General features: G+C 35.5%; 3 protein-coding genes across 3 annotated transcripts; 2 read left to right on the plus strand and 1 right to left on the minus strand.

Annotated features, from left to right (window-relative positions):
- Nucleotides 1-1,523: 1,523 nt before the first annotated feature.
- On the plus strand, nt 1,524-2,327 carry LOC145954532 (uncharacterized). Its single transcript, XM_083068950.1, has one exon. The coding sequence runs from the start codon at nt 1,524-1,526 to the stop codon at nt 2,325-2,327; it is 804 nt and encodes a 267-aa protein (XP_082925076.1).
- A 6,790-nt stretch (nt 2,328-9,117) lies between these two features.
- LOC109802622 (uncharacterized) lies at nt 9,118-10,603 on the plus strand. The gene is made up of 4 exons (XM_083068952.1): nt 9,118-9,234; nt 9,319-9,799; nt 9,969-10,000; nt 10,112-10,603. Exons 1-4 carry the CDS (start codon nt 9,118-9,120, stop codon nt 10,601-10,603), a joined length of 1,122 nt encoding a protein of 373 aa, XP_082925078.1.
- Nucleotides 10,604-20,597: 9,994 nt separating this feature from the next.
- LOC109801822 (period circadian protein) lies at nt 20,598-25,216 on the minus strand. Its single transcript, XM_020362950.3, has 4 exons — nt 25,040-25,216; nt 24,871-24,970; nt 21,357-21,746; nt 20,598-21,131 (listed from the first exon to the last, which is right to left on the minus strand). Exons 1-4 carry the CDS (start codon nt 25,132-25,134, stop codon nt 21,003-21,005), a joined length of 714 nt encoding a protein of 237 aa, XP_020218539.1. The 5' UTR covers nt 25,135-25,216; the 3' UTR covers nt 20,598-21,002.
- Between the last annotated feature and the right edge of the window lie 1,409 nt (nt 25,217-26,625).

Here is a 26,625-nt window from a genome sequence, read left to right on the forward strand (position 1 = left end):
CCAAATCTACTCAATGAATTGGCATAATTGTATCACCTGTACTTTAATTTTCTTATTGCTTTCAGTTGTTGACTAGAATTTTCGGTTATTAGTTGCTTTAGTGCTACTTTATTCTTTCTATAGAGAAGAAATATCTTAATGATGATAGAAGTTATTAGTTACTATACCTTAGAACTGAAGTTCATTATAGATTCTAGCAAACCACACTGCTAGTGTCTTTGGGAAAAGTGGTGACTAAGAATTGGCATCATCTTGATGACTTGAAAGTTCCTCATGACATATATCCTTCATGATTTGTTCTGTAAGAAAAACTTTTAGCTCAGTTCTTGCTGCAGTGATGGTCACTCTTATCGATCTGTTTAAAGCCTTTCCCTCCTTACATATAGTGGGATGAAGTTTGTCAGTTGTATTTCTACTAAAAATTAACATTTTTTCATCTCTAGATTTCCCAGTGCATTTGTTCAGTTTTTATCATTTGTGCACACACTACATAGTTTGTAAGTTTTGAAAAGTAATATAATTCTAATGGTTTTGACTTTTGCCTTTGAGCAGGTTACCCAGTTTTCTCCTTCAATTCTTAAATGTGAGGGAGTGCATGTGTATTGCACAGTTCAACATTTTGGGGAATTCGTTATTACTTTTCTAAGGGCATATCATTCTGGCTTCAATTGTGTCTTTCACTGTGCTGAGGCAGTGAATGTGGCTCCTATTGATTGGTTAATGCATGGTCAGAATGCAGTGATAAAGTTCACACCCTCTCCACTATGCTCATACATACAAATTCTGAAAGCTCCATAAAGTTGTGGAACTCATTTATTATACAGTTTATGCTACCATGCAAGTATTTTATGCACTACTTATTTTTCTGGTTACCCTTATTTGTGACGGGAAAGGATAAAAATGGAAGAAGAACAACTAGACTGTCTTCCAACTCATTGCAAGTTGCTGAAGATGAATAGTGACTTTGATTTGCACAAGGAAAGAGAATGCTTCTCTTTCTTCTATGACTTGCACCTATCTGCTGTGGGTTATGAGTGCTCTCCCGACATATATTCTTGTCTTAGGCATGTTAATTTGTTTTGCTTTGATATTCTAGAACTAGCCTAAATATATTGGTTGGAGCATTAGAAGGAGAATCACTTGACACAGAGGTTTGGCCAAATAAAAACTTTGGAATGGTTTATGCAAATGCCAAAGATTTTTTGTTGAAAGTGTGCCTGCAATAGCTGCATACGTGGATGTTTTAGCCAATTTAAGATTTTAAATTTTATATTGCTTAGAATCCATTTTTTAGGAGTTTTGATTCTGTTTTCATCAGTTCAGAAACTATTTTTTTCATGCCTAAAAATAAGGGATATTTTCTTTTGTATTTTTGACTCTAGCTTTATTTAAAGAGCAAATGAATAATAGCTATAAAATCCTTCATAAGATATAACTGCTATTCTCTTTTTTTAAATCTGATTTCAACAAATTGGTATCAAGAGCTTTCATCTTAAAGGATCTGTGAGTTGAGAGAAACCATAATGGAAGTAGACACATCACACATAATACCACCAACAGTTTTTGATGGTGAGGAGTACGACCTATGGGTTGCAAGGATGACTACCCATCTTGAAGCACTAGATCTTTGGCAACCGACAGAAGAAGACTATGCAGTTCATCCACTGCCTGAAAATCCTAAAGTGGCTCAGTTGAAGAATCACAAAGAGAGGAAGACAAGAAAGGCCAAGGCCAAAGCTTGTCTTTTCTTTTCGGTTTCAAAAATCATATTTACGAGAATTATGAATTTGAATTCTGCGATGGACATTTGGAACTACCTCAAATCAGAGTATCAGGGTAGTGAGCAAACCAAAGGTATGAAGGCACTTAACTTGGCTAGAGAATTCGAGATGCAGAGCATGAAGGAGGCAGAAACTATTAAAAGTTATGCTGGCAAATTGTTGAGCATTGCAAACAAGGTACATCTCCTCGGTAAGGATTTTTCTGATGAAACGATAGTGCAAAAAATACTTGTTACTGTACTTGAAAAGTATGAATCCAAAATATCATCATTAGAGGAGTTAAAAGAATTGTCAAATATCACCCTTGGAGAATTGGTAAATGCTTTACAGGCACAGGAACAGAGGAGAATGATGAGACATGAGGAGGTAGTACAAGGTGCTTTTCATATAAAAGCACAAAATTCAAAAGGAGGAAAAGATAAGAAGAACAACATATGGAAGAACAAGAAACCAAAAAGCTCTAACAAGCAACAAAATGATACTTTTCCGCCTTGTCCACATTGCAAAAAAACAAACCACTCTAAAAAAATGTTGGTGGAGGCCTGACATCAAGTGTAGAAAATATGGCAAGCTGGGGCATGTAGAGCGGATTTGCAAGTCACCAGAGGAGGCAAAGGGGTCAATGGAGCAACAAGAAGTTGAGCAACTCTTTGTTGCAACATGTTTTGCTACAAACAACATTTCCAGTGATTGATGGTTAATATACATTGGCTGTACAAACCATATGACAAACGACCAAATGCTTTTTAAAGAGCTTGAAAAAACCATTGTTTCCAAAGTAAAAATTGGTAATGGTGATTTCATCTCAGTCAAAGGAAAAGGAACTGTTACTATAGAAAGTTTAACAGCTTTGAAATATATCTCCAATGACTTATATGTGCCTGACATTGACTAGAATTTTCTTAGTGTGGCATAACTAGTTGAAAAGGGCTTCAAAGTTATATTTGAAGATAAATGGTGCTTGATTAAGGATGTAGAAGGCAGAGATGTGTTTAAGGTGAAAATGAAGGCCAAAAGCTATGCTCTAAATCTAATGGATGAGGAGAAAATAGCTTTTTCAAGCACCTGCAACAACATTAAATTATGGCAGAAAAGGATCAGACATTTCCACCTTGCGGGACTTCTATACATGCAAAAACATGACTTGGTGAAAGGTATGTCATTGCTTGAAGACAAACTGGCTGATTGTGTAGCTTGTCAATATGGCAAGCAAGTTAGATTACCATTTCCCAAAACAGAGTGGAAAGCAACACAAAAAATGTAGTTAGTACATACAGATGTTGGAGGACCTCTGAGAACAACATCTTTGAATGGTAATAGATATATTACATTTATTGATGATTATTCTAGATTTTTTTGGATTTATTTCTTTAAATCCAAGATTGAGGTAGCTATAATATTTTGGAAATTTAAAGCATTGGTGGAGAATCAAATTGGTTGCAAGTTACGTACAATAAGATCAGATAATGGGAAGGAATATGCAAATGACACCTTTGACAAATTTTGTGAAGAAGCTGGCATAGAGCACCAACTCACTGTACCATACACCCCACAACAGAATGGTGTAAGTGAGAGAAAAAAATAGAAGTATCATGGAGATGACAAGGTGTATGCTGCATGAAAAGGAGTTTCCAAAGAAGCTATGGGCAGAGGCTGCAAGCACTATAGTATTTTTGCTTAATAGGCTACCATCCAGAGTGTTGAACAGAAAAAACCCCATTTGAAGGCTGGTTTGGTTACAAACCAGATTTTTTGAATCTCAAAATCTATGGTTGTCTTTGTTTTTCTTTTATACCACAGCTTAAAAGAGACAAGTTGGACAAGAAGGCAGAACTAGGAGTTTTTATTGCATACAACAATACTTCCAAAGCTTATAGAATTTTCCAACCACAAAATGGAAAATGTTGCGGGTTGCATCAATTGTCTCGTGGCGGAGGCTAGGTGGGCCAAGTCACTGTCGAATCATGGCGCTTGGGCTGCTGCGCTCTTAAGTAAAAAGAGTTGCGTCCTGACTATAAGCTATAGCTTTTGGCCTAGTGGTAAGCGTTCGATCCAACAATTGGTATCAGAGCCAAGGTCATGAGTTCGATACCCAGCGGGGCAATTGTTGAGGGGGAGATTGTTGCAGGTTGCATCAATTGTCTCGTGGCGGAGGCTAGGTGGGCCAAGTCACTGTCGAATCATGGCGCTTGGGCTGCTGCGCTCTTAAGTAAAAAGAGTTGCGCCCTGACTATAAGCTATAGCTTTTGGCCTAGTGGTAAGCACTCGATCCAACAGAAAAATTCTTGTAAGTAGAGACGTCAAGTCCATGGAAGAAAAATAATGGAGGTGGGAGGAGTCATTAGAGAAGCAACTACCAAAAATTCCACAATTCATTGATGATGATATAGACGACTTTCCAGTTAGAGGTACAAAACTCATATATGAAATTTATGAAAAGAGTAATGTAGCTGTCCTAGAACCTTATGATTTTAAAGAAGTTGAAATGGATGATAAGTAGATAGAAGCAATGAGGGAAGAGATAAAGATGATCGAAAAGAATGACACTTGGGAGCTAGCGGATAGACCTCAACACAAGCAACCTATAGGAGTCAAATGGGTTTATAGAACTAAGCTAAACACAGATGGTTCTATAAATAAATACAAGGCTAGGTTGGTCGTGAAGGGATATGCTCAAGTGTTCGGAGTGGATTTTTTAGAAACGGTTGCTCTGGTTACACGCCTCGATACAATCAGAATGCTGCTTGCTTTGACTGCGCAAAAGGATGGAAAGTTTACCATTTAGATGTGAAGTCTTCCTTCCTAAATGGTTATTTACAGGAGGAAATATTTATGGAGCAACCAGAGGGATTTCAAGTCAAGGGTTAGGAGGAGAAGGTCTACAAACTAAAAATGGCCTTGTATGGTCTTAAACAAGCCCCTAAGGACTGGTACAACAGAATTGATGATTATCTTCAAAACCTTGGGTTTATTAAAAGTCCAAGTGAAGCTACATTGTATGTGAAACTGATGGATACTAACTTAATTATAGTTTCTGTCTATGTTGATGACCTACTTGTAATAAGGAATGAAGAAAAGTTAATAATGGAGTTTAAAGCTGAAATGTTGTGAGTGTTTGAAATGACAGACCTTGGCCTAATGTCTTTCTTTTTGGGTATGGAGGTAAAGCAAGATCATGGTGGAGTCTTCATATGCCAAAAAATGTATGCAAGGGAAATACTAAAAAAACTTCGCATGGAGGATTCCAAAAGCACTATTACTCCAATGAACCAAAAGGAACAATTTAGCAAAGATGACGGGGCTGATAAGGTAGAGGAGCATCAGTTCAGAAGCTTAATTGGTTGTCTTATGTATCTTACTACAACTAGGCCCGACATCATGTTTGTAGTAAGTATGCTTTCAAGATTTATGCATTGTGCTAGTGAAGTGCATCTTCAAGCTGCCAAACAGATTGTGAGATATGTTAAGGGGACTGTAGACTATGGTGTCAAGTACACTCACTCTTAGAATTTTCAGCTTCATGGTTATTCTGATAGTGATTGGGGTGGTTCAATTGATGACATGAAAAGTACAACAAGTTACTATTTCAGTTTTGGTTCATGTATGTTTTCTTAGAGTTCAAAAAATAAGACATAGTGGCTCAAAGCACAACTGCGGCAGAATATGTGGCAGCCACTATAGTTGTGAATCAAGCTATTTGGCTAAGGCGTATGCTTGCTGATTTACATATGGAACAAAAGGAGCCTACACAGATTCTTATTGATAATCAAGCAGCTATTTTCATTTCAAATAATCCCGTTTTTCAAGGTAGGACTAAGCATTTCAAGATCAAGTTGTTTTTCTTAAGGGAAACACAAAGAGAAGGTGAAGTCAAACTAATTTACTGCAGAATTGAAGATCAAGGTGCAAATTTCTTAACAAAAGCTCTTCCAAAATCCAGATTTGAAGCTTTAAGAAATAAACTATGTGTTTGCAAGTATTGAGGCAAGGAGGAGATTTGTTGAAAGTGTGCCTACAATAGCTACCTACGTGGATGTTTTAGCCAATTTAAGATTAAAATTTTTTGTTGCTTAGAATCCATTTTTTAGGAGTTTTGATTCTATTTTCATCAGTTCAGAAACTATTTTTTTCATGCCTAAAAATAAGGGATATTTTGTTTTGTATTTTTGACTCTAGCTCTATTTAAAGAGCAAATTAATAACAACTATTACATCCTTCGTAAAATATATCTACTCTTCTCTTTTTTTAAATATGTTTTCAACAATTTTACATAGATAAACCACATGTTGAGCAAAAATTTACAAATATCGGATATATAATCATAATGACAATAATAATGATAATAAGTTGGTCACAGAAAATGAAGATAAAGTAGATCAAGCAGGTTCTATGGATTTGAATTTTGATGTTATCTCTGGTGAAAATGAAAATCATTTGTGACATATTTCTGATAATCATCATAGAAAAGGTGTTTCAATGGAGGAAAAGGTATGTTATTCAGAGAACTGAATGGAAGAAGATAACGTGAAACTTGGTGTTGAGGGAAACCTACCAAACTCGTTTTCTGTTTTAAGGACAGATTTTTCATCACCATGTTTAAGGGATGCTCGCAATTATTATACATTTGATGGTGGAAAAATTAAGCTGGATCTGCAAACATATTCAGATTCAAGAATGTTGCACAACAATCTAATTAAAAGGGAAGTCATAAAAACCATAAATACTAGTATGTTTTTGACATAGGAATGTTGCTTAGTGTGAGACCCAAATCCTTCTACTCTTTCTTTATTTTCCCATTTTCTTCTTTTCTTCCATCAGGTGGTTACCTTCACTCGTTAGGCTCGAAAGCCATTTCACTCTAGATGTTTCTTTGTTGCTAAACTCATCCTCTCACTTTGATTCACCAAGGTATTGAGCAATAGGGGAAGTTGAGGACTTTAAGCACCAGAGTCGCACGAATTCTCCTTCTCCATTTTTCTCATCCGTTCTTCTCTTCTTCTTCTTCTTTGTAGAGCTTGGGATTAAGGTAAGGGAAGCTAGAATATTGAGTTGTTGTTTGAATTGAAACATAATACTAACTGAATTCTTGGAAATTTTGAGTTTTGGTGGAGGATTTAAGGTTGGTTGCATGTTGAAAGCTGACACCTTGTGGTTGTTCTTGATGCATGCATGTTGTGATTCTTGATGTTTTTGGGTTGCATGTGGTTCGCAGTGTTGCATTTGAGTTGTAGCATGGATTGGGTCTCCTTGGATTGCAGGTTCATGGAAGATTTGAGTGAAAACAAAGGTGAAATCCATGGAGTTTTAGAAATTTTGAGACCCACAGCCATAGCCGTAGATTCACAGCTATAGCCGTGGAGGAAAAATGAACTTATAGAAACCAACAACTATAGCCGTGGATTCACAGCTATAGCCGTAGAGGAAAAAATGAACTTGTACAACTCACAGCCATAGCCGTGGGAGGGAAAAACGTGATGGAAGAGACTTTCAACCATGGCTCTGGGGGGCAAAAAGTGGAGTGGCAAAAACTTGTAGCCATAGTCGTGGATTCACAGCCATGGCCGTGGAAAGGAAACTGAGCTGGCAGAAATCCAGAGCTAAAATGCTGAATTGAGCGCTGCCGCGGTGAGTGTTGATGATAGACTTTGGTCTTAAAGCCTTTATGAAAGTTGTAGACTTGGATGTTAGCTTTCCAATGGCTTTGGAATCACCCAAAAAGAAGGTCTAGAGCTTCAGTTATGACCTTTTTAGTGAGCAAAGGTCAAGTTGTCAGCATTTAGGAGAATGGTTACGGTTTTTACAATTTTTAACAAGGTAGATGATGGAATTAGGACTGGGTGTCTACATGAGAGTTGGAAATCTTCTTATCTTTCATATGATATAAGGATGAGAATGATTGGAGTAGTAGAACTTCCTATGAGTTGTTTTAGGTGATGGTTGTCAGTGTAGAAATATGTGATTTTGATAAATAGCATGTGATACATGTTGTATGATGGGTATACTTGGTGAACATGAATAGAATTTTTGTGTCTATTGCATGTTGTGTGTTACAGGATGATGATGGTGAGAATTGATATGTTTTATATGATTGATATGCTATTATTGTATGAATTGTGAAGCATTGGTATGTTGTTCTTGGTTGAGATGTTAAGCATTGGTATTTTGTACATGATCGATGTGGTTGATCTCTATATGCATTGATTGGATGTAATGTATATAGTAGATGTATGGTAAGGTGTGGGTGCTAAGAATCTTGTGTGGTTGAGTAAGGTACGTGGTCGAGGGCTACAACCCTTAACCAAGTACTTGGAAAGGTTGAGTAGTTCCTTGAAGATAATTAATGGGCGAATTCCATATGTGACTTGGTAATGCATGCCAAAGTCGTGGTAAGCCTATACCTAACTGTACTACTCCTGACGGTGGAACCAAACTTTCGTAGTGTAAGTGATGAGACCCGAGAAACCAGAGGAAGGATTGGTATCCCATTTTGTTGTGATCGAGCCGGTTCTTTGGGCGTGAAAATGATTGGGTTGGTTCGGTAGGGTAGAAATCACTTAGACTACTCATGTTGTTAGAAGATCTCCGTAGGTGAATTTGTGACAACATATTAGTCAATGTGTTTGCATATGATGTATGTTGAGATGTTTTCATGTGCATCTAATGTCTTTTGGGACATGATTGAGTGAGATACATGCTTGGTTGTGATGTGATTAGTTTTATACAGGATATCTGGTGTGTTGTTGTATATGATAGACTTATTTCTATATGTAGATATATTTTTAAACTCTAGCTTACCCTTTCTGTTTCCATGGTGGTTGGACTGCAATGATCATACATTGTATGGGAGTAGATCAGGGCTAGGCTTTAGGAGCTAATGCGGACAAGGATTGTGATTTTTTTTATAGCGGTACTACTGATATACCTTGTATAGGTGTGCTTGACAGGCACTAGGATGTAGGATTATTTTGGGATGACTATATATATATATATATATCAGGTTTATATTGGTTTGATTTCTTCTTATATACTCATGATACTTATATGTATGGTATATTCTCTTTTATTAATCTTTCACATTCTAGTAACTTAGCTTCAGTTGCTAGTGTAAGTGATTGCATAGAGTGTGTTGACTATGAAGGGTCATTTTCACTTTTATGGTATTAGATCCAATCGAGTTTGTTGGGCACCTTGTGGGGGTGATCTCATTAGGTTTCTGTTGTGTGATCTCTGTGATATGTGGGGTAGTAGTTGTGTATGGTGATGGTATAATATTTCTAAATGGTTTTTGATTTCTTGTAGAATGGTTAGACCATAGTATGATCAGATTGCTAGGGCCATGGAGATGATGGCAATGGCAATGCAACAACAAAGTGCTCACTTTGCTCAGATGGAGGCAAGTAGAGCTGCAACTGAGGCAGCTAGACCTGTTATGTCACAAGAAGGGAGGGACTTGGTAGAGTTTAAAAAGTGTCACCCTCCCCAATTCAAAGGGGATTCAGATCCAGATGTGGCTGACCATTGGTTGAGTGGAATGTAGAAGATCTTTGGGGTTCTTGGGTCTACTGATGAGCGAAAATTTGCTTATGTAGTGTACATGCTAGTAAGAGAGGTTGAGTATTGGTGGAGAGGCACCAGGCAGATGTTGGAAAGTAGAGGTGTAGTAGTTGACTGGGAATGCTTCAGGAGAGTATTTTTGGAGAAGTACTTTCCGGATAGCATTAGATATGCTAAGGAGATGGAATTTATGCGACTATACCAAGGGAATATGACTATTTCTGAGTATGCAATGAAGTTTGAGCATCTGGCTCGTTTCTACTCTCAAGCCATATCTGAGGCTTGGAGATGTAGAAAGTTTGTAGAGGGGTTAAGGCATGAGTTGAAGAGAGTTATTATACCTATGTCTATAGTAGGGTTTCTGGCCCTGGTTGAGAAGGCGAAGAAAATTGAGAGATTGGAAGGTGATGGTGGAGGCAAGGCTATCAGGAATCAAGAGGGATCATCAGGATTCAAGAGGGGAGGTTAGTAGAGGAGGCCCTATGATAGAACCGCTCAGCATCAGAGAGGTGTTGTAACTAGGGGACCTCAGTCTACTACTCCTCAAGGAGGTACTCAGGCATTGAGATGCTTTAGGTGCGACGTAGCTCACCTTGTTCATGATTGTTCTCATCCGGGAAATGTGTGTTATAGGTGTGGCAAGTCAGGCCACATTTCCAAAGATTGTTAGGTGAGGCCTGTTCAGGCAGGGAATGCTCCTAGGCCAGCTAGGCCTATAGCTGCAGGGAGGGTTTTTTCCATAACTGGTGCAGAGGCTTCCACTTCATCAGATTTAGGTGAAAAGGAAGGGCAAAGCTATTGGTCAGGATGTTGTATTTCTATTTGATTCCGGAGCTACGCATTCATTTATATCTATTGATTGTGTCGGGAAGTTGGGGTTATCTATATTTACTTTGCATGTTGATTTGCGTGTTTCCACTCTGGTTACTATTTCTGTGGTGACGTCAGAGATGCGTGTGAGATGCCTCATTGAGGTGTCTGGTAGGAAGTTCAGGGTGAACTTGATTTGTTTACCCATGGTGGATATTGACATAATCTTAAGGATGGATTGGTTTTCTGCCAATCATATCCTTATAGATTGTGCCAATAAGAAGTTGGTATTTCTTCAAGTGGAGGATGAGGTGTTGGTGTCAACTAATCAAGCTGAAAACTTGTTAAGGGATGGAGCAGAGTGTTTTGCCCTATTTGCTACTATGAGTGTAGAAACTGAAAAAGTGATCAATGGGATTGAAGTTGTGAAGGATTTCCTAGAGGTGTTTTGCAGATGAGGTGCCTAGATTACCTCCTACTAGGGAGATTAAGTTTAGCATTGATTTGGTTCCAAGAGTAGGGCCAGTGTTAGTAGGGATGGCAAATATACCCGTACCCGCGGGTAATATACCCAAACCCGTCCCGACTTTGACGGAGAATACCCGGTTTGACCGGGTACGAGTACGGGTAAAACCCGATTTATTAAATTGGGTACGGGTACGGGTATGTACTTACCTGCCCCGTACCTGTACCCGTCCCCGTTCTCATTTTTAATTTAATACTCACTTTCAATTTAATTATATTAAAAAAATTTAATATTTTTTTATGTGTGATTATTTATTATAATATGAGATAAAGAAATAACCTAATTATAATTATAATATAATAAAAAAATAATTTAAAAATATCATTTTTTTTACAAAAAATAAAAAATAAAAAAATTGACGGGTACGGGTACGGGTATAGGTATACCCGATACCCAATGGGGATGGGGATGGGGATGAAAATATATACCCGACGTGTATGGGGACGGGGACGGGGATGGGTTTAACTCGCGGGGACGGGGATGGGTATCATGAAACCCGTACCCGACCCGCCCCGTTGCCATCCCTAAGTGTTAGTAACTCCCTATAGGATGGCTCCAACTGAGTTAGTTGAGTTGAAAAGACAAGTAGAGGAGTTGCTAGAGAAGCAGATGGTGAGGCCAAGTGTGTCTCCGTGGGGTACTCTTGTGTTGTTAGTAAAGAAGAAAGATGGAGGGAGTCGATTGTGTGTAGATTATAGACAGTTGAACAAGCTGACCATTAAGAACAAATATCCTCTTCCTAGGATACATGACTTAATGGATCAACTTAAAGGAGCATCGGTGTTCTCTAAGATCGATTTAAGGTCAAGTTATCACCAGATTAGGGTGAGGGAGAGTGATATACCTAAGATTGCATTCAGGACTAGGTATGGTCACTATGAATATGTTGTGATGCCATTTGGGGTGACCAATGTCCTAGTAGTGTTCATGGATTACATGAACAGAATCTTCTGACCATTTTTTGATATATTTGTGGTGGTATTTATTGATGACATCCTTATTTATTCCAAAAATCTGGAGGAACATGGAGAACACTTGAGATTGGTGTTGGAAATTTGAAGGAGAAACAGTTGTATGCGAAGTTGTCAAATGTGAATTTTGGTTGAAGGAAGTGAAGTTCTTGGGGCATGTTATTTCAGCATAAGGAATTGTAGTTGATTCGGCTAAAATGGAGTCGATATTACAATGGGAACGCCCATGGACTATTATAGATATTAGAAGCTTTGTGGGTTTAACGGGTTACTATAGGAGATTCATTGAGGGATTCTCCAAGATAGTAATGCCCTTGACCCAGTTGACTAGAAAGGATCAGCCTTTCATTTGGATGGATGCATGTGAACAAAGTTTTGAAGAGTTGAATAGGAGGTTGACTACTTCTCTTGTGTTAGTGTTACCTGATTCTAGTGAGTTATTTGAAGTGTATTGTGATGCTTCTCACCAGGGATTAGGGTGTGTGTTGGTGTAGAATAGGAGGGTAGTTGCATATGCTTCAAGGTAATTGAAGAATCATGAGAGGAATTACCCTACTCATGACTTAGAGTTTGCAACTGTTGTTTTTGCCTTGAAGATATGGAGGCACTATTTGTATGGTGCTAAATTCAACGTCTTCAGTGACCACAAGAGTTTGAAATATTTGTTTGATCAGAAAGAGTTGAACATGAGACAGAGACGGTGGATAGAATTTATGAAGGATTATGCTTTTCAGTTGATGTATCACCTAAGGAAGGCCAATATAGTGCCCTTAGTAGGAAAACCATCCACATGTCTGCCATAATGGTGAAGGAATTAGAGTTGGTAGAGAAATTTATAGATATGAATCTGTGTGTGGAATTGGCTGAAGATCACATTAGTTGTGGGATGACCACCATAACTAGTGAGTTCTTGAAGCAAGTTGGGTTGAAACAGTTGCAAGATCCTGAGTTGGTGAAGACTTTTGGGTTATTAGGCATAAAAAAGAAGTTGGTTTTGAGTTGGGTGGAGATGGAATTTTGAGGTTTAAAGGAAGAATTTGTCTACCTCAAGATTCTGAGTTGAGGAAGGTTGTGTTGGAAGAAGGCCACAAGAGTAAGTTTAGCATACATCCTGGTATGGCTAAGATGTACCATGATCTCAAGAAGATTATCTGGTGGTCTGGTATGAAGAGAGACATTGCAGAGTATGTGGCGGCCTGTCTGACTTGTCAGAAGGCAAAGGTTGAGCACCAGAAGCCTAGTGGTTTATTGTAGATGATGGAAATTCCCGAGTGAAAGTGGGATAGTGTCACGATGGATTTCGTTGTTGGGTTGCCTAGGTCAACTCAGAACAGCAATGCTATCTGGGTGATTGTTGATAGATTGACAAAGTGTGCACACTTTCTTTCCATCAACAAGAAGTGGTCCTTGGAGAGGCTTACATAGATGTATATTAGGGAGATAGTACGGTTGCATGGTGTGCCTTCTAGTATTAACTTTGATAGGGATCCGAGGTTCACTTCTAGATTTTGGGAGAATTTACATCAAGCTCTAGGAACACGGTTGAGGTTGATTTTCGCCTATCACCCACAGACGGATGGACAATCAGAGTGGATAATTCAATCTTTGGAAGACTTGTTGAGATCTTGCATTCTAGATCATCTAGGTAGTTGGGAAGAAGTGTTGCCTCTAGTGGAGTTTACCTACAACAATAGTTATCATGCAAGTATCGGTATAGCGCCTTTTGAGGCTCTATATGGCAAGAGGTGTAGGACTCCATTTTGTTGGTACCAAGAGGGTGAGTTAGTGGTGGTAGGGCCAGAGTTGATTCTACAGATTACTGAGAAGGTGAAACAGATTCAAGAAAGGATGAGGACTGCCTAGAGTAGGCAAAAGTCTTATGTAGACAAGAGGAGGAGGCCTCTTGAATTTGAGGAGGGAGAACATGTATTTCTGAAGGTAACACCCACTACTGGAGTGGGAAGGGTTGTAAGGGCCAAGAAACTAACCCCTAAGCTTATTGGCCTTTACAAAATCCTTCGTCGTGTAGGTCCTGTGGCGTATCAGTTGGCTTTGCCACCTTTCCTTTCCAATCTACACGATGTGTTTCATGTCTCCTAGTTGAGGAAGTATGTTCATGACCCAAGTCATGTTGTTGAAATGGATGAAGTTCAAGTTAGAGAGAACCTAACATACGAGAAGAAACCTGTAATTGTGATTGATCACAAGTTGAAAGAGTTGAGAGGCAAGTCTATTGGCTTAGTGAAGGTTTTATGGGATACAGTTACTGGTGAAGCTACTTGGGAGTTTGAGGAGCAGTGTAGAAAGTAATATCCATTCCTATTTCTAAGTAAGTCTATTTTCGGGGACGAAAATTCTTGTTGTTGGGGAGGTTGTGAGACCCAAATCCTTCTACTATTTCTTTCTTTTCCCATTTTCTTCTTTTCTTCCTTCATGCACTTACCTTCACTCGTTGGGCTGGAAAACCATTTCACTCTTGATGTTTCTTTGTTGCTAAACTCATCCTGTCATTTTGATTCACCAAGGTATTGAGCAATAAGGAAAGTTAAGGACTTTGAGCACTAGAGTCGCACGGAATCTCCTTCTCCATTCTTCTCCTCCGTTTTTCTCTTATTCTTCCTCCTAGAGCTTGGGATTAAGGTAAGGGAAGCTAGAATCTTGAGTTGTTGTTTGAATTGAAACATAATACTAACTAAATTCTTGGAAAATTTGAGTTTTGGGGGTGGATTTAAGGTTGGTTGCATGTTGAAAGCTAGCACCTTGTGGTTGTTCTTGATGCATGCATGTGATTCTTGATGTTTTTGGGTTGCATGTGGTTGGTAGTGTTGCATTTGAGTTGTAGCATGGATTGGGTCTCCTTGGATTACAAGTTCATGGAGGATTTGAGTGAAAACAAAGGTGAAATCCATGGAGTTTTAGAAATTCTAAGATCCACAACCATAGCCGTGGATTCACATCTATAGCCGTGGAGGAAAATGAACTTGTAGAAACCCACAGCTGTAGCCGTGGAGGAAAAAATGAACTTGTACAACCCATAGCCATAGCCGTGGATTCACAGCCATAGCCGTGGGAGGGAAAAACGTGATGGCAAAGACTTGCAACCATGGCTGTGGTTTTTTAGCCATGGCTTTGGGGGGGGGGGGGAATTGGAGTGGCAGAAACTTGCAGCCATGGTCGTGGATTCACAGCCAAAGCTGTGGAAAGGAAACTTAGCTGGCAGAAATCCAAAGCTAAAGTGCTGAATTTAGCGCTACATCGGTGAGTGTAGATGACCTAATTTGGTCTTGATACCTTCATAAAAGTTGTAGCCTTGTATGTTAGCTTTCAAATGGCGCTAGAATCACCCAAAAAGGAGGTCTAGAGCTTCAGTTATGACCTTTTTAGTGAGAAATGGTCAAGTTGTCAATATTTAGGAGAACGGTTACGATTTTTACAATTTTTAACAAGGTAGATGATGGAATTAGGATTGGGTTTCTTCATGATAGTTGTAGGAAATCTTCTTATATTTCATATGAGATAAGTATGAGAATGATTTAATTAGTTTAACTTACTATGGGTTGTTTTAGGTGAAGGTTGTCAGTGTAAAAATATGTGATTTTGATAAATTGCATGTGATACATGTTGTAAGATGGGTAAAATTGGTGAACATGAATAGAATGCTTGTGTCTATTGCCTGTTGTGTGTTATAGGATGATGATGGTGAGCATTGATATGCTTTATATGATTGATATGCTATTATTGTATGAATTGTGAAGCATTGGTATGCTGTTCTTGGTTGAGATGTTAAGCATTGGTATGTTTTACATGATCGATATGGTTGATCTCTATATGCATTGACCGGATGTAATGTATATAGTAGATGTATGGTAAGGTTTGGGTGCTAAGAATGTTGTGTAGCATTATAGAATGATGGCTAACTTTGGATTTGAGGAGAGAAAATTATTTTGAAAACTGAAGATCCCACATAGGGTATCTTGGAGTGGTGCTCGGGTAGGCCACTGTTTAGAAAACCCTCCTTGAGTAGGTGTGTTGAGTCTCCTCCAAATCCTTAGTTAGTGGTTGAGTAAGGTAGGACGTTGAGGGCTACAACCCTTAACCAAGTACCTGGAAAGGTTGCGTGGTTCCTTGAAGATAATCAGTGGACGAATTCCATATGTGACTTACTAATGCATACCAAAGTCGTGGTAAGCCTATACCTAATTGTACTACTCCTGACAATGGAATCGGACTTTCCTAGTGTAAGTGATGAAACCCGAGAAACCAGAGGAGGGATTGGTATCCCATTTTGTTATGATCAAGCTGGCGCTTTGGGCGTGAAAACGATTGGGTTGGTTCGGTAGGGTAGAAATCACTTAGACTACTCATGTTTTTAGGAGATCTCCGTAGGTGAATGCGTGACGACGCATTAGTCAATGTGTTTGCATATGATGTATGTTGAGATGTGTTCATGTGCATCTGATGTCTTTTGGGACATGATTGGGTGAGATACATGCTTGGTTGTGATGTGATTAGTTTCATACAAGATATTTGGTGTGTTGTTGTATATGATAGACTTATTTCTATATGTAGATATATTTTTAAACTCTAGCTTACCCTTTCTGTTTCCATGGTGGTTGGATTGCGATGATCATACATTGTATGAGAGCAGATCAGGGCTAGGCTTGAGGAGCTAATGCGGACAGGGATTGTGATTTTGTTTTATGGCGGTACTACTGATGTACCTTGTATAGGTGTGCTTGATCGGCACTAGGATGTAGGATTATTTTGGGATGACTATATATATATATATATATATATATATATATCAGGTTTATATTGGTTTGATTTTTCTTATATACTCATGATACTTATATGTATGGTATATTCTCTTTTATTAATCTTGCACATTCTAGTAACTTAGCTTCAGTTGCTAGTGTAAGTGATTCCATAGAGTGTGGTGACTATGGCGGGTCATTACAGTTAGTCCAAATGTTAGGTACTTTTGTCTAGCCTGAAGTTTGGGATATGTTGCAGTAAGCATGCAATATATCCAAAAGGTATGCCATTAGGATCTTCTCTAGGCTTTAAGATTTTACCTTTGATGATTTATTATTTGGAACTTAACATGTCTGCAATTTGGTATACTTTTGAAGAATTCAACAATCGAGTTAACTTAAGCATGTGTTTGGATTCACGTTTACTCGACTCGACTCGCAAAAAAAATGTGAAAACAAGAAACTATCATTTCTTGCTTCTGTTTCAAATTCGTCAAAACGTGGATTAGTGACACGAATTCAAACATGCACTAAGCATTATTGATCTAACAATTATCTGTAGTTATATTTCCGAAGTCATTGATGCTGGATTTCTTGGACCTCTTTTCAAGATATCATTTCTGACCTTGTTTTTGTTTTAGGTTTGAAAATGAAATCCTATTGACAAGTTACTCTTTCTTGATAATATTGGAATCCATGTAGTTGACATTTTCAGATGCCAATTCCATTTCCAAATGCATAGCGATTTGAATATATTTAAAGCACTGTTTCTTGGTCTCCAATGTAGATTCAACTTGAAGAATATTTTGTTTAAAATAATGGCAGCCATTTTATTCTAAATTCCTTTATTAAAATGATATATAGTTGTTTGTCTCAACAAGGTGTGTAGTGTTTTGCAGTTGCACAAGTATGCTGTGTTTGCTAGGTTTTAGTGTACTATGCTAAAATATAACGCTAGAGATTTATGGGACAGATTACTCTATGGCCGTGTGTGTTTCTGTTGATGATTTCTATACAGTTTTTGTTTTTCTCCTAGCTTGCAGAGGGATAAGGAGTTATACCATTGGATTCTTCTTCCTTTTTTCCTTTCACCTTCTGTACTTTTCTCCATATAAAATAATTTTTTCCTTCATCTTGAAATATATCATATATTGTGGTTGGTTTATGTGTCGGTGGGATAAACCCAGTGGCTGATAATTTTTCCATGATCAGATGTTTATGTAGTTGCATCATCGTCTCAAATTATTGAATGTCACAAAATAGTGATAATCTTTTGTTTCTTTAGGCTAAGAAACTCATTGACGTCACTATCTATATTTATTAACTGTATCCGAGTTTTCATGGTAGCGTTTATGTGTATTGACATGATTTTAATTATCATCCAGCTCATTTCCATTAATATAAAAGTTTAATGCTCATACATTTTTAATGTAAAATTTTTTATACAATTGAAAAATCATTATTAATATGATTCAAGATAATTATTATAATAATTAACAAACTTACTATACATATTGTAATTAGATGACATCAGTACATGGCCTTCTTTCTATTGATACAAATATTATCTAACAAATCCTTGTCTTTTAGTAACAATATTATGAATCTATGACTAATTGATTTATATCATGAAGAATTGTACTATTAGTGCAGACCACAGAGTCATGACGTGTATAGTAAATTTTTATTAAACAAAATTTAAATTAATAGAGACACGTTTAAAGTCTAGATGTGACATTTTTTAATTCATAGCAACCATCAAAAACAAAAAATTGCTTCGTTTGCATTGATAGAAACAACTTTTGCTGTATCAAAGTTACTGATATGACTAACATATAACTTGTGCAACTTTGCCTGCAAAGAGATTCAGCTCAACATCAGAAATGCTTGCCTAGTAAGATATGAACATTTTATTTACTGTCATTTTCTCATGTGCCATGAAGTCCCTTTTACAATTTGGAATGTTGAATATTCACAGAAAACAATTGAGGCTTTTCTGATTATCCTTTCAGCTAGACAGCTTATCTACATAGGTGCTATCCATGGTGGTGCTGCTTATAGGAGATGAACTTGATATAGTTGAGTGATGTGATGCTGTGTGTGATTTGTCTTCTTTTTCTTTTACATACCACTGCGATGGGTGAGAGTGGTGGGAGAGATCGTTGTGAGAAGGAAGAAAAAGAGAAGGGAATGCAATGGTTTTTCATTTGCATCATGTGGTGTCTTGAGTTTCTTGAGAAGAGAATTGAAAGTAGCTAAGAGAGGCTTTATGTAGCAAAATTAAAACACTGCAAAGATAAGATTTGGGGTGGGGGGTGGGAGTGAGTGTTTCTTAGAGGACAAGTTATTAATAGTTAAGTTATCATATAAATAAATAAGAAAAAAGGAAAAGAGTATATTTCGGTCTGAATTTAATTTATTTTCATTTTAAAGGAATAAAATAAATATATTTAGGACCCATTTGATAGTCGGCATATGATAATTATTCTATTTTTTTTTATAATTCAATTGTTTATTACACTAATAGGATACAATAGTTCTATTCTATCTATGTATTTTTTATACTTAGGGATAATTCGGTTAGGAAAAAACAAAATAAGATAAACTCTCGTCTTTTTTCTATCTATATATATTATGTAATATTTTATTCTATTATATACAAAATAGTAAACAATATATAATAAATATAACATATATAATAATAAATATTGATTTATAAAATATATTATATAATAATTTATATAGAAATATATAATATTATATTATATATTAAAATGTATATATATATATATATATTAATTTATATAATATATATTATAAAATTTACATTCAACATTTCATCTCACATAATTATAATAATTTTGTCATATAAATTTAAAGTATATTATTAACTAAAATATTAAAATAAAAATTATTACTTAAATACTTTTTTAAAAAATATATGAATAATAATTATAATTTCAAAAATATTATACAATTTTTTAATTATTATAAAAATGTTATATAATATAGTTAAAATATATTTTTAATATAAAATTTTTAAATAATTAAATTAATTTTTTTAAAAAAATATGTAATTTTAATGAAAAAAAATTGTTATATGAATATAATTTATATAATATCCTATTGGTATATATTAAATAAAATAAAATATTGTAGTGATGTTATCTTATTTTTATCATGATGTATACCAAAATAAGATTAATATTTATCCTATTTTTATCATACTCTACTCTTGTTTTATCTTATTCTCGTCTCATATCTTATTTATCCTAATCACCAAACAACCTTTTAATGTTATAATAATTTATGTAATTAACTTTGCATATGAAAATTTCATCAAAATTACCCTTTATGCATAATTAATCGTCCAATTCAATTGAAAACTATTCCTACCGTAAGTCTGCTATCATCGTTAGGATCACCGCATAAACTACCCTCGGTGAGTTAAGGAGGAAGAGTGTTTATAAACTACCCTTAGTCTCGAATAATACTTTTTGTTTCTCGTAATAATCCCTACCCAGTGAAGATTTGAGGAATAGTCAAATAACTTAATGTTAGTACACCTCCATTTAGTTAACGATATTTTTTCACTTTAAATAATTTTTTATCATAAAATCTAAAAAATATATATACTCAAATCCTAAAAACGTTAAACTGTCAAACAAATAAATAACACATTAGATGACTTTAAAAATAATGATCACAAAACATAGTTTTCAATGATATATTAACATCAAAAGATTTCTTGACAGCATAAAATGTCTTTCACAATGAATTTTAATTAAATCCTCAAATCATTTGTTTCATAAATAACTAATTAAAAATCATTAATATGATTTTTCAGGTAATTAAATGGCAATGTATGATTAGCTTATCAAAAACAAAAATGGCAATGTATGATTAGATTACAGTATCAATAACCTTTACACGGTCAATACATCATAATTAATTCTTTTGGATCACAACTGCACTAAAATGTCTAAATTTTTATCCAAATTCTAAAAGTTTACACAGACAAACAATTACAATGACACCCTGAATAAGACTTAAAGTAATTATCACGAAAATAAACTATTTTTAACGATATAACAATTTAATGATACCCATAAGCCCTTCTAATTAAAAGAAAGCCATCTATCGAAAGCTGACCAATTGTTGCTTAAAAGCCGTAGATAATTATCATTTTGAAGACCTGACATTACCAAAATACAGACACCAGAAATTCTCATCTTCATAAAAGTGTTTCTGCTACAGAAACAAAATTTAAAAACTCGTTTCTCAACTTTAACTCCCTTTAAAAGCTGTAACGGTATCAAAGTAACACAGTGAGTATCTAATGTGATCCACAGCATAGACAGTTAAACCTATTCAGCTAACCTTGTCCTTTTGGACAGCTGAATGAAAATAAACCCACATGTACACAGAGAGCAAGCAGCTACATGCTATGGTAACATTCATCCTATTGACACACACATTTCAGAAAATACGAAGGGAAAACTTGTAAAGATTTTCAAGGAAACAGTTAATACAAAAAACCCAATGGTTCTGAGAATCAGATTCATGAAAACACTGGTTTCATGTTAGTATGTAAACGACCCATGATTCAACCATATAATGCACGCCATGGCTCCTTGCTTTCCCCTTTTGTCTTTTCTGGATTCCATACCACTTTGTCATGTGAAAAATGCAATCTAGTAGAGCTAGCCAAAATCTCACCGATCATGTGGATTATCTAGCACAAACCATCATAAATTAGCTGTTGAAGATGGACCCATTTATTGTATGTAATAAAAAGGATGCCAAAACTTTTTCGTCCTTGAAAAAAACATTCTTTCGTTCTTGCAAAATGAAAATAGTAGGAAGGTTGCCACATGGTACAGTATCCACAAGGCCAGCAATTTTCAAAATAATAGATAATTTTTTATAGAAATCAACTAAGATATGGGCAAATGAATACCTCATGCTGTTTGGTGGATTTATTGTCCAAATATTGACTAGCTTGTCCAATTAGAAAAAAGGTCGGTATCTGCATTACATTAACCAAGTGAAGAAAACATGCAAAAGTTTCATGTTGAATCTGTAACGAAGATGGTAGCTCCTGGGTTTTGTTGAGTAAGGCCTGTGCTATCTCTGTATTTTGACCAATCTGTATACGAAATATTAAAGATTTGCTTTCATCTGATCTTAGGGCTTTACTTTGCCTTTTAACCTTGGATGATTCCACCAAAAATGGCACCAAAAGTGTAGGGGGCAAGGATGATTTATCTGCCGTAATTTTATCAAGGACCTCATTAAGAGCACAAACTAGTACTGGTGGCTCATAATGCTCCATAGCCACAATTGACACCTGGAAATGAAGAGTTTAACAGAATCAGATGTATGTATCTCTAAAAGGAAGATTAAAGCACAAGGATAACAAATAATAATTTGTAGGTTTAAGTTTGTAAGAGAAAACTATTTCTCAAAAAAAATATTCTTTTGTTTTTCTGTTAGTTAAAGTAAGATAATACTATTCTCTGTTTGCTTTTGTATTTTCGTTTTTGATTCTGTTAGCTTTTTGATATAACTGACTGCATATCAGTTATAACAAACTCTCTTGGACTCACTCCTCTACTATAAATAGGGTTCTTGTACAGAGGAGTGCACCTTTTTGTATTATCTACTACATTCAGTAATAAGATCAAATGATACTCTCTCAGTTTAAATTGTAATATTGTTCCCACTACTTGTAATGTTTCCTTTTCAAATATATATGCCTCTAAGAAAGATGTTTCTTTTCTTACTTGGCATAGTAAATTAGGACATCCAAATTTACATGCCTTACAACTAGTTTTATCTCGATGTAATATACCCATACCAAATAAAAGTACCTTTGATTTTTGTTCATCATGTTATGCAGGGAAGTCGCATCACTTACCATCACATTTATCTACTTCTACACATCAATATGCTCTTGACGCTTATTCACAATTACTTGGCTTTATCTTTTAAAGTCAAAGGCTAACACATTTGATGTCTTTAAACAATTCAAGAGCATGGCAGAGCTGCAATTTGGTCATCCACTCAAAGAAATTCAAACAAAATGGGCGCCAAGAATTTAGACCTCTCACTAATTATCTAAAAGTTTGTGGTATTCTTCACAGGGTGATGCATCCTCATACACATAATCAAAAATGGTGTTATTGAGAGAAAACACTGACACATTGTGGAGCTTGGACTAACCCTTCTACAACAAGCATGTTTATCCATCTCAAAAAGGTTTATTCTCTTGTTTTTCTGTTAGCTAATGTAAGAGAGTACTATTTCTCCGTTTGCTTTTGTATTTTCGTTTTTGCTTCTGTTAGTTTTTGATATAACTGACTGCATGTCAGTTTTAACAAACTCTCTTGGACTCACTCCTCTACTATAAATAAGGTTCTTGTAAAGAGAAATGCACCTTTTTTGTATTTCTTACTACATTCAGTAATGAGATCAAATGTTATTCTCTCTCTCAGTTTATTTCTTGAACAAAGTTTAACCATTAATATGATCTAAACCTAATTGCTCAGAGTAGCAACTCCGAAGACAAAATTATTAGAAAAGTGGTACTGCAAGTTACAAATCATTGGCACCAATATTAATTGATAACTAGAAATTAACAAACGAATAAGTATACATGTCAATAAGTAATAGTAAGCAGTTATACATATGTCTCTGGAAGAATAATTCACCACTCTTGGCAATGAAACCACCCCATTTTGGGGTGGATTAGGGTAGAGAGAGGAGAGAGATAGAGAAAAAAATGAAATAGTAGAAAAATAAAGTGATAAATATGATATGCCATATGATAGAAAAGGTAGAGGGAGATAGAGAAAAAAATGCAGTGGAAGTTGTAAAAGAGTGGAATGCATGTTTATCATTACTCCTTTCCAACAGGCAATATTAATTCTAGAGAGAACTGTAATGCTAATTCTAAAGATAATAAGAGTTTAACAGGGTCAGATGTGTATCTGAAAGGAAGACTAAAAGTGTATGGATAAGAAATTATCTTCAATCTTAATATGTAAGATTTGGCCATTCACATGCTCACAGTTGCATGCCTATTTTCTCAAAGACATTTAATGTGACACAAAATTAGCAGAAAAAGTAGCAAATCATTGACATCATAATGATAAATAATAGTAACAATCAAATAATCATACATTCTAATAAGTACAAGAACCTAGCAACAGGTCTATATGATAATATGTCCACATTTATTTGCTTTTGGAGATCTTATTTTTTTAATGAAATGAAATGCTAGTTTAATTATTTTTCATAAATAGGAGAAAGAGAGCAAGGATGGGGTATGTATTAGCCCATTGCTTCCACTCTTGTCAAATAATGATGCCGTGTAGCCACAAAAGAAATATTGAAATTTATGTCATTTCATTTGAGGGCAAATAATAAATGGTGAAATTGAGTAATAGTTTTACAAAATCAAGTGGCAGCTCATAAATATTTTCAGAAAGCCAATCCCAGTTGAGAAATTTATCCAATTAAAAGAAAATACTAGAGTGTATAGTTGTCTAAGTTGAAGTGTAAACGTAACAAAGATCTAAAATCATGTCCTCAAGTGAAAGAGTATCAAATTAAGCCACAAGATTTAAACCTGATGAATGAATCAGTCATAAGTGGTAAATTCTATCTTGAGAGTAAAACTAGCCATAGGTGAAGAGAAAAAATTGATTTCATTCACTCAATCTCCTCTTTATAAGCATTGAATCTATTCATCAATCTTATCAAAAGGTTGTATAAGAACAGTATAGTCCAGCCACCTTAGAACTATTTTGTGACCATTCAGCAGCCAACCACCTCTATCTATACCCAAATTTCATATCCAACATTTGAAGAAAAATCAAATGGTGTGTGGAGCCCCTTACACAAGGTAGACAAATACAATTTCTGACAGTGCATTTCAAATAAAACCTACAGAGAGGCCTTCTCTTTCGTCTCCATCTTAACTCTTCAGCCGCGAGAGACTCAAATTTTTAATAGCCCGAATAACTGAAGACACCCTCCCAAGGTTTCAACTACCTTTTCACACTACTCACCAGAATTCATTCAAATGAAAGTTTCATTCAAAGATGTGATTACACAAAAGGGGGTTTTCTTTAACCCTAACACTGACCAAGATTCCACAATTAAAGCTTAGGCCACTCAACAGGGAACCCATATGAAATGTGCATCATGTAACCACTATTCGTAATTTGGGGATAGACCTAACTCAACTCCAAAAACTAACTCGTTGATCAAAGATTATTTCCTACTTATATACATTATTTTGACTCTATCACTAGTTAAAGGCTTAAAAGCAAGGATCTTTAACACGATTCATTATCATTTCATTAAAACATCCAAATGGGTACCCTATTTTTGTGCTTGTATGAACTATTTACTCTGGGGTAGCAATATATGAGGAAAACGTAAAAAGGGTGGTTGAGGGGGTTAACCTTATAAGCGCCGCGATCATCAACGAAGTGAGAAACGTTCCCTGACGCATTGAGATGCTTCATTCCATAGCGCTCCAAGGAGAACTCGAAGGATTCTTCTCTGCAACAAAAGAGGAGTGAACGATGAGTGAAGAAAAAGTGAAGGAGAAGATGGGGAAGATAAAGTTACCTGCGGGTGAGGGGGGAGGAAGGGTTAGGGTGAAGAGCTTGTGAGATGGCCTCCGTGTCTCGGAACGTGAACACTGTGATGGGCGCAACCTTCATTTCAATCTCTCTTTTCTCTTTTCTTGCCAATGGATTGAGAATTCAGGATCGACAGAATAGAAGGAGCAAGTGCAAGTGCAAGTGCAACAAGTTTTAACATGAATGTGTACACTGTACGGTAAGAATGATTTATAATAAATAATTATATATTTTTAATGTATAAATTTTATTATAATTAAAACTAAAAGAAATAATAAATAAATAGTCTTAAATTTTATTATAATTAATTTTTAATTTTTTTAATATAAAATATCATATGGTACTCAACTAAGATTTTTTTTTTATGAAAATATATTCAATTCAAAAAATTTCACCTAAAATATATCTAATGATATATATATATATATATATATATATATATATATATATATATATATATATATTTAATGAAATATTTTGTAATATGAATTTTGTAAGAGTTTCACTAGAAATTATACATAATAGACTCATTAGGCCGGACCACTCAAACTCTTAAGATTTTGATTGATTTTTTATTTGTCTTTTTTACTTTCTTTCTTTTTATTTTTCCTTTATTTCCTTAATCATTTTTCTTAATGACACCTTTTTATCCTTAAGGCGATATCATAAAACTTTTATTAAGAAAACATTTTTTAATTTTTAGATGACAAAAAAGTGACTTCATTAATACTTCCTATAAAAAGGGTTCACATATAAAAGACAAAACTTCCTCAAAGTAAATAAGGAAATAAAAAAAAACAAGAGTTTATAATCAACGCTCAAACTGGTCTTTTATAAAACCTCCAAATAAGATTAAAAAAAAATTCTAAACTCCATCCATAACTAAACAAAATAGTATAAGATCTTTTAACCCCCAATATCACACTATCAAAGCAAGACACCAAAACATCAAACTAAAGCACTAATCTTTATCTCCCTCATGTTGGGCCTCATATACTTGATTTACTCCTACATGATGATCATAGAGACTTGCTAGGGACTCCCTAGCATAACTCTGCCAAAGTCTAGGTAAAAGATTATAGAGACCCTATTGCATAGATTCACACCACCTCCCAAAGAAATTATCCATGCAATGCATGGACTCCAGCACAACATTCTCAATAAAACAACTATGCAATTTTAGTAATGTCTCAACCCAAAAATTTTCGATCTCACAACTAATGGTTTAGATATCCTTTTAAAGATCTCATCAATTAAGGAATGTCCGGACACCAGACTAATCCTTAATTAATGATTTTAAAAAATGAGTTCATGGAGTCGCCACCAATGTTTTACTCAAAACATTAGAAAAAGAAAAGGTTTTTAAAAATCCAATAATGGCCTTGATAACCAAAATTGGGTTCAGGGGTCGATTACGTGTAAGGAAGGTATTAAGCACCCCTACAACGCCCTCAATTGGTACCCTATGATGAAGTTAGTGTTGTAAACAATAATAATGTAAATATTAAATCCCCTTTTATTAATAACTATTTACATGCTTAAAATTTAAATTATACAATTGACCCTAAAATG

This window comes from Cajanus cajan, chromosome 1, assembly GCF_000230855.2.
Source record: "Cajanus cajan strain Asha chromosome 1, NIPB_CcT2T_4, whole genome shotgun sequence".
Taxonomy (NCBI): domain Eukaryota; kingdom Viridiplantae; phylum Streptophyta; class Magnoliopsida; order Fabales; family Fabaceae; genus Cajanus; species Cajanus cajan.

Bases quoted from the DNA above. Each gene is read 5' to 3' on its own strand.
- LOC145954532 (XM_083068950.1), top strand. From the start codon at position 1,524: ATGGAAGTAGACACATCACACATAATACCACCAACAGTTTTTGATGGT.
- LOC109802622 (XM_083068952.1), top strand. From the start codon at position 9,118: ATGGAGATGATGGCAATGGCAATGCAACAACAAAGTGCTCACTTTGCT. The intron at 9,235-9,318 runs GTAGAGTTTAAA...AGTGGAATGTAG, and splicing joins CACAAGAAGGGAGGGACTTG to AAGATCTTTGGGGTTCTTGG. The intron at 10,001-10,111 runs GTTAGGTGAGGC...CATCAGATTTAG, and splicing joins AGGCCACATTTCCAAAGATT to GTGAAAAGGAAGGGCAAAGC.
- LOC109801822 (XM_020362950.3), bottom strand. From the start codon at position 25,134: ATGAAGGTTGCGCCCATCACAGTGTTCACGTTCCGAGACACGGAGGCC. The intron at 21,747-24,870 runs GTTAACCCCCTC...CTTCATTTCCAG, and splicing joins ATGATCGCGGCGCTTATAAG to GTGTCAATTGTGGCTATGGA. The intron at 21,132-21,356 runs GTATTCATTTGC...GGTTTGTGCTAG, and splicing joins AATCCACCAAACAGCATGAG to ATAATCCACATGATCGGTGA.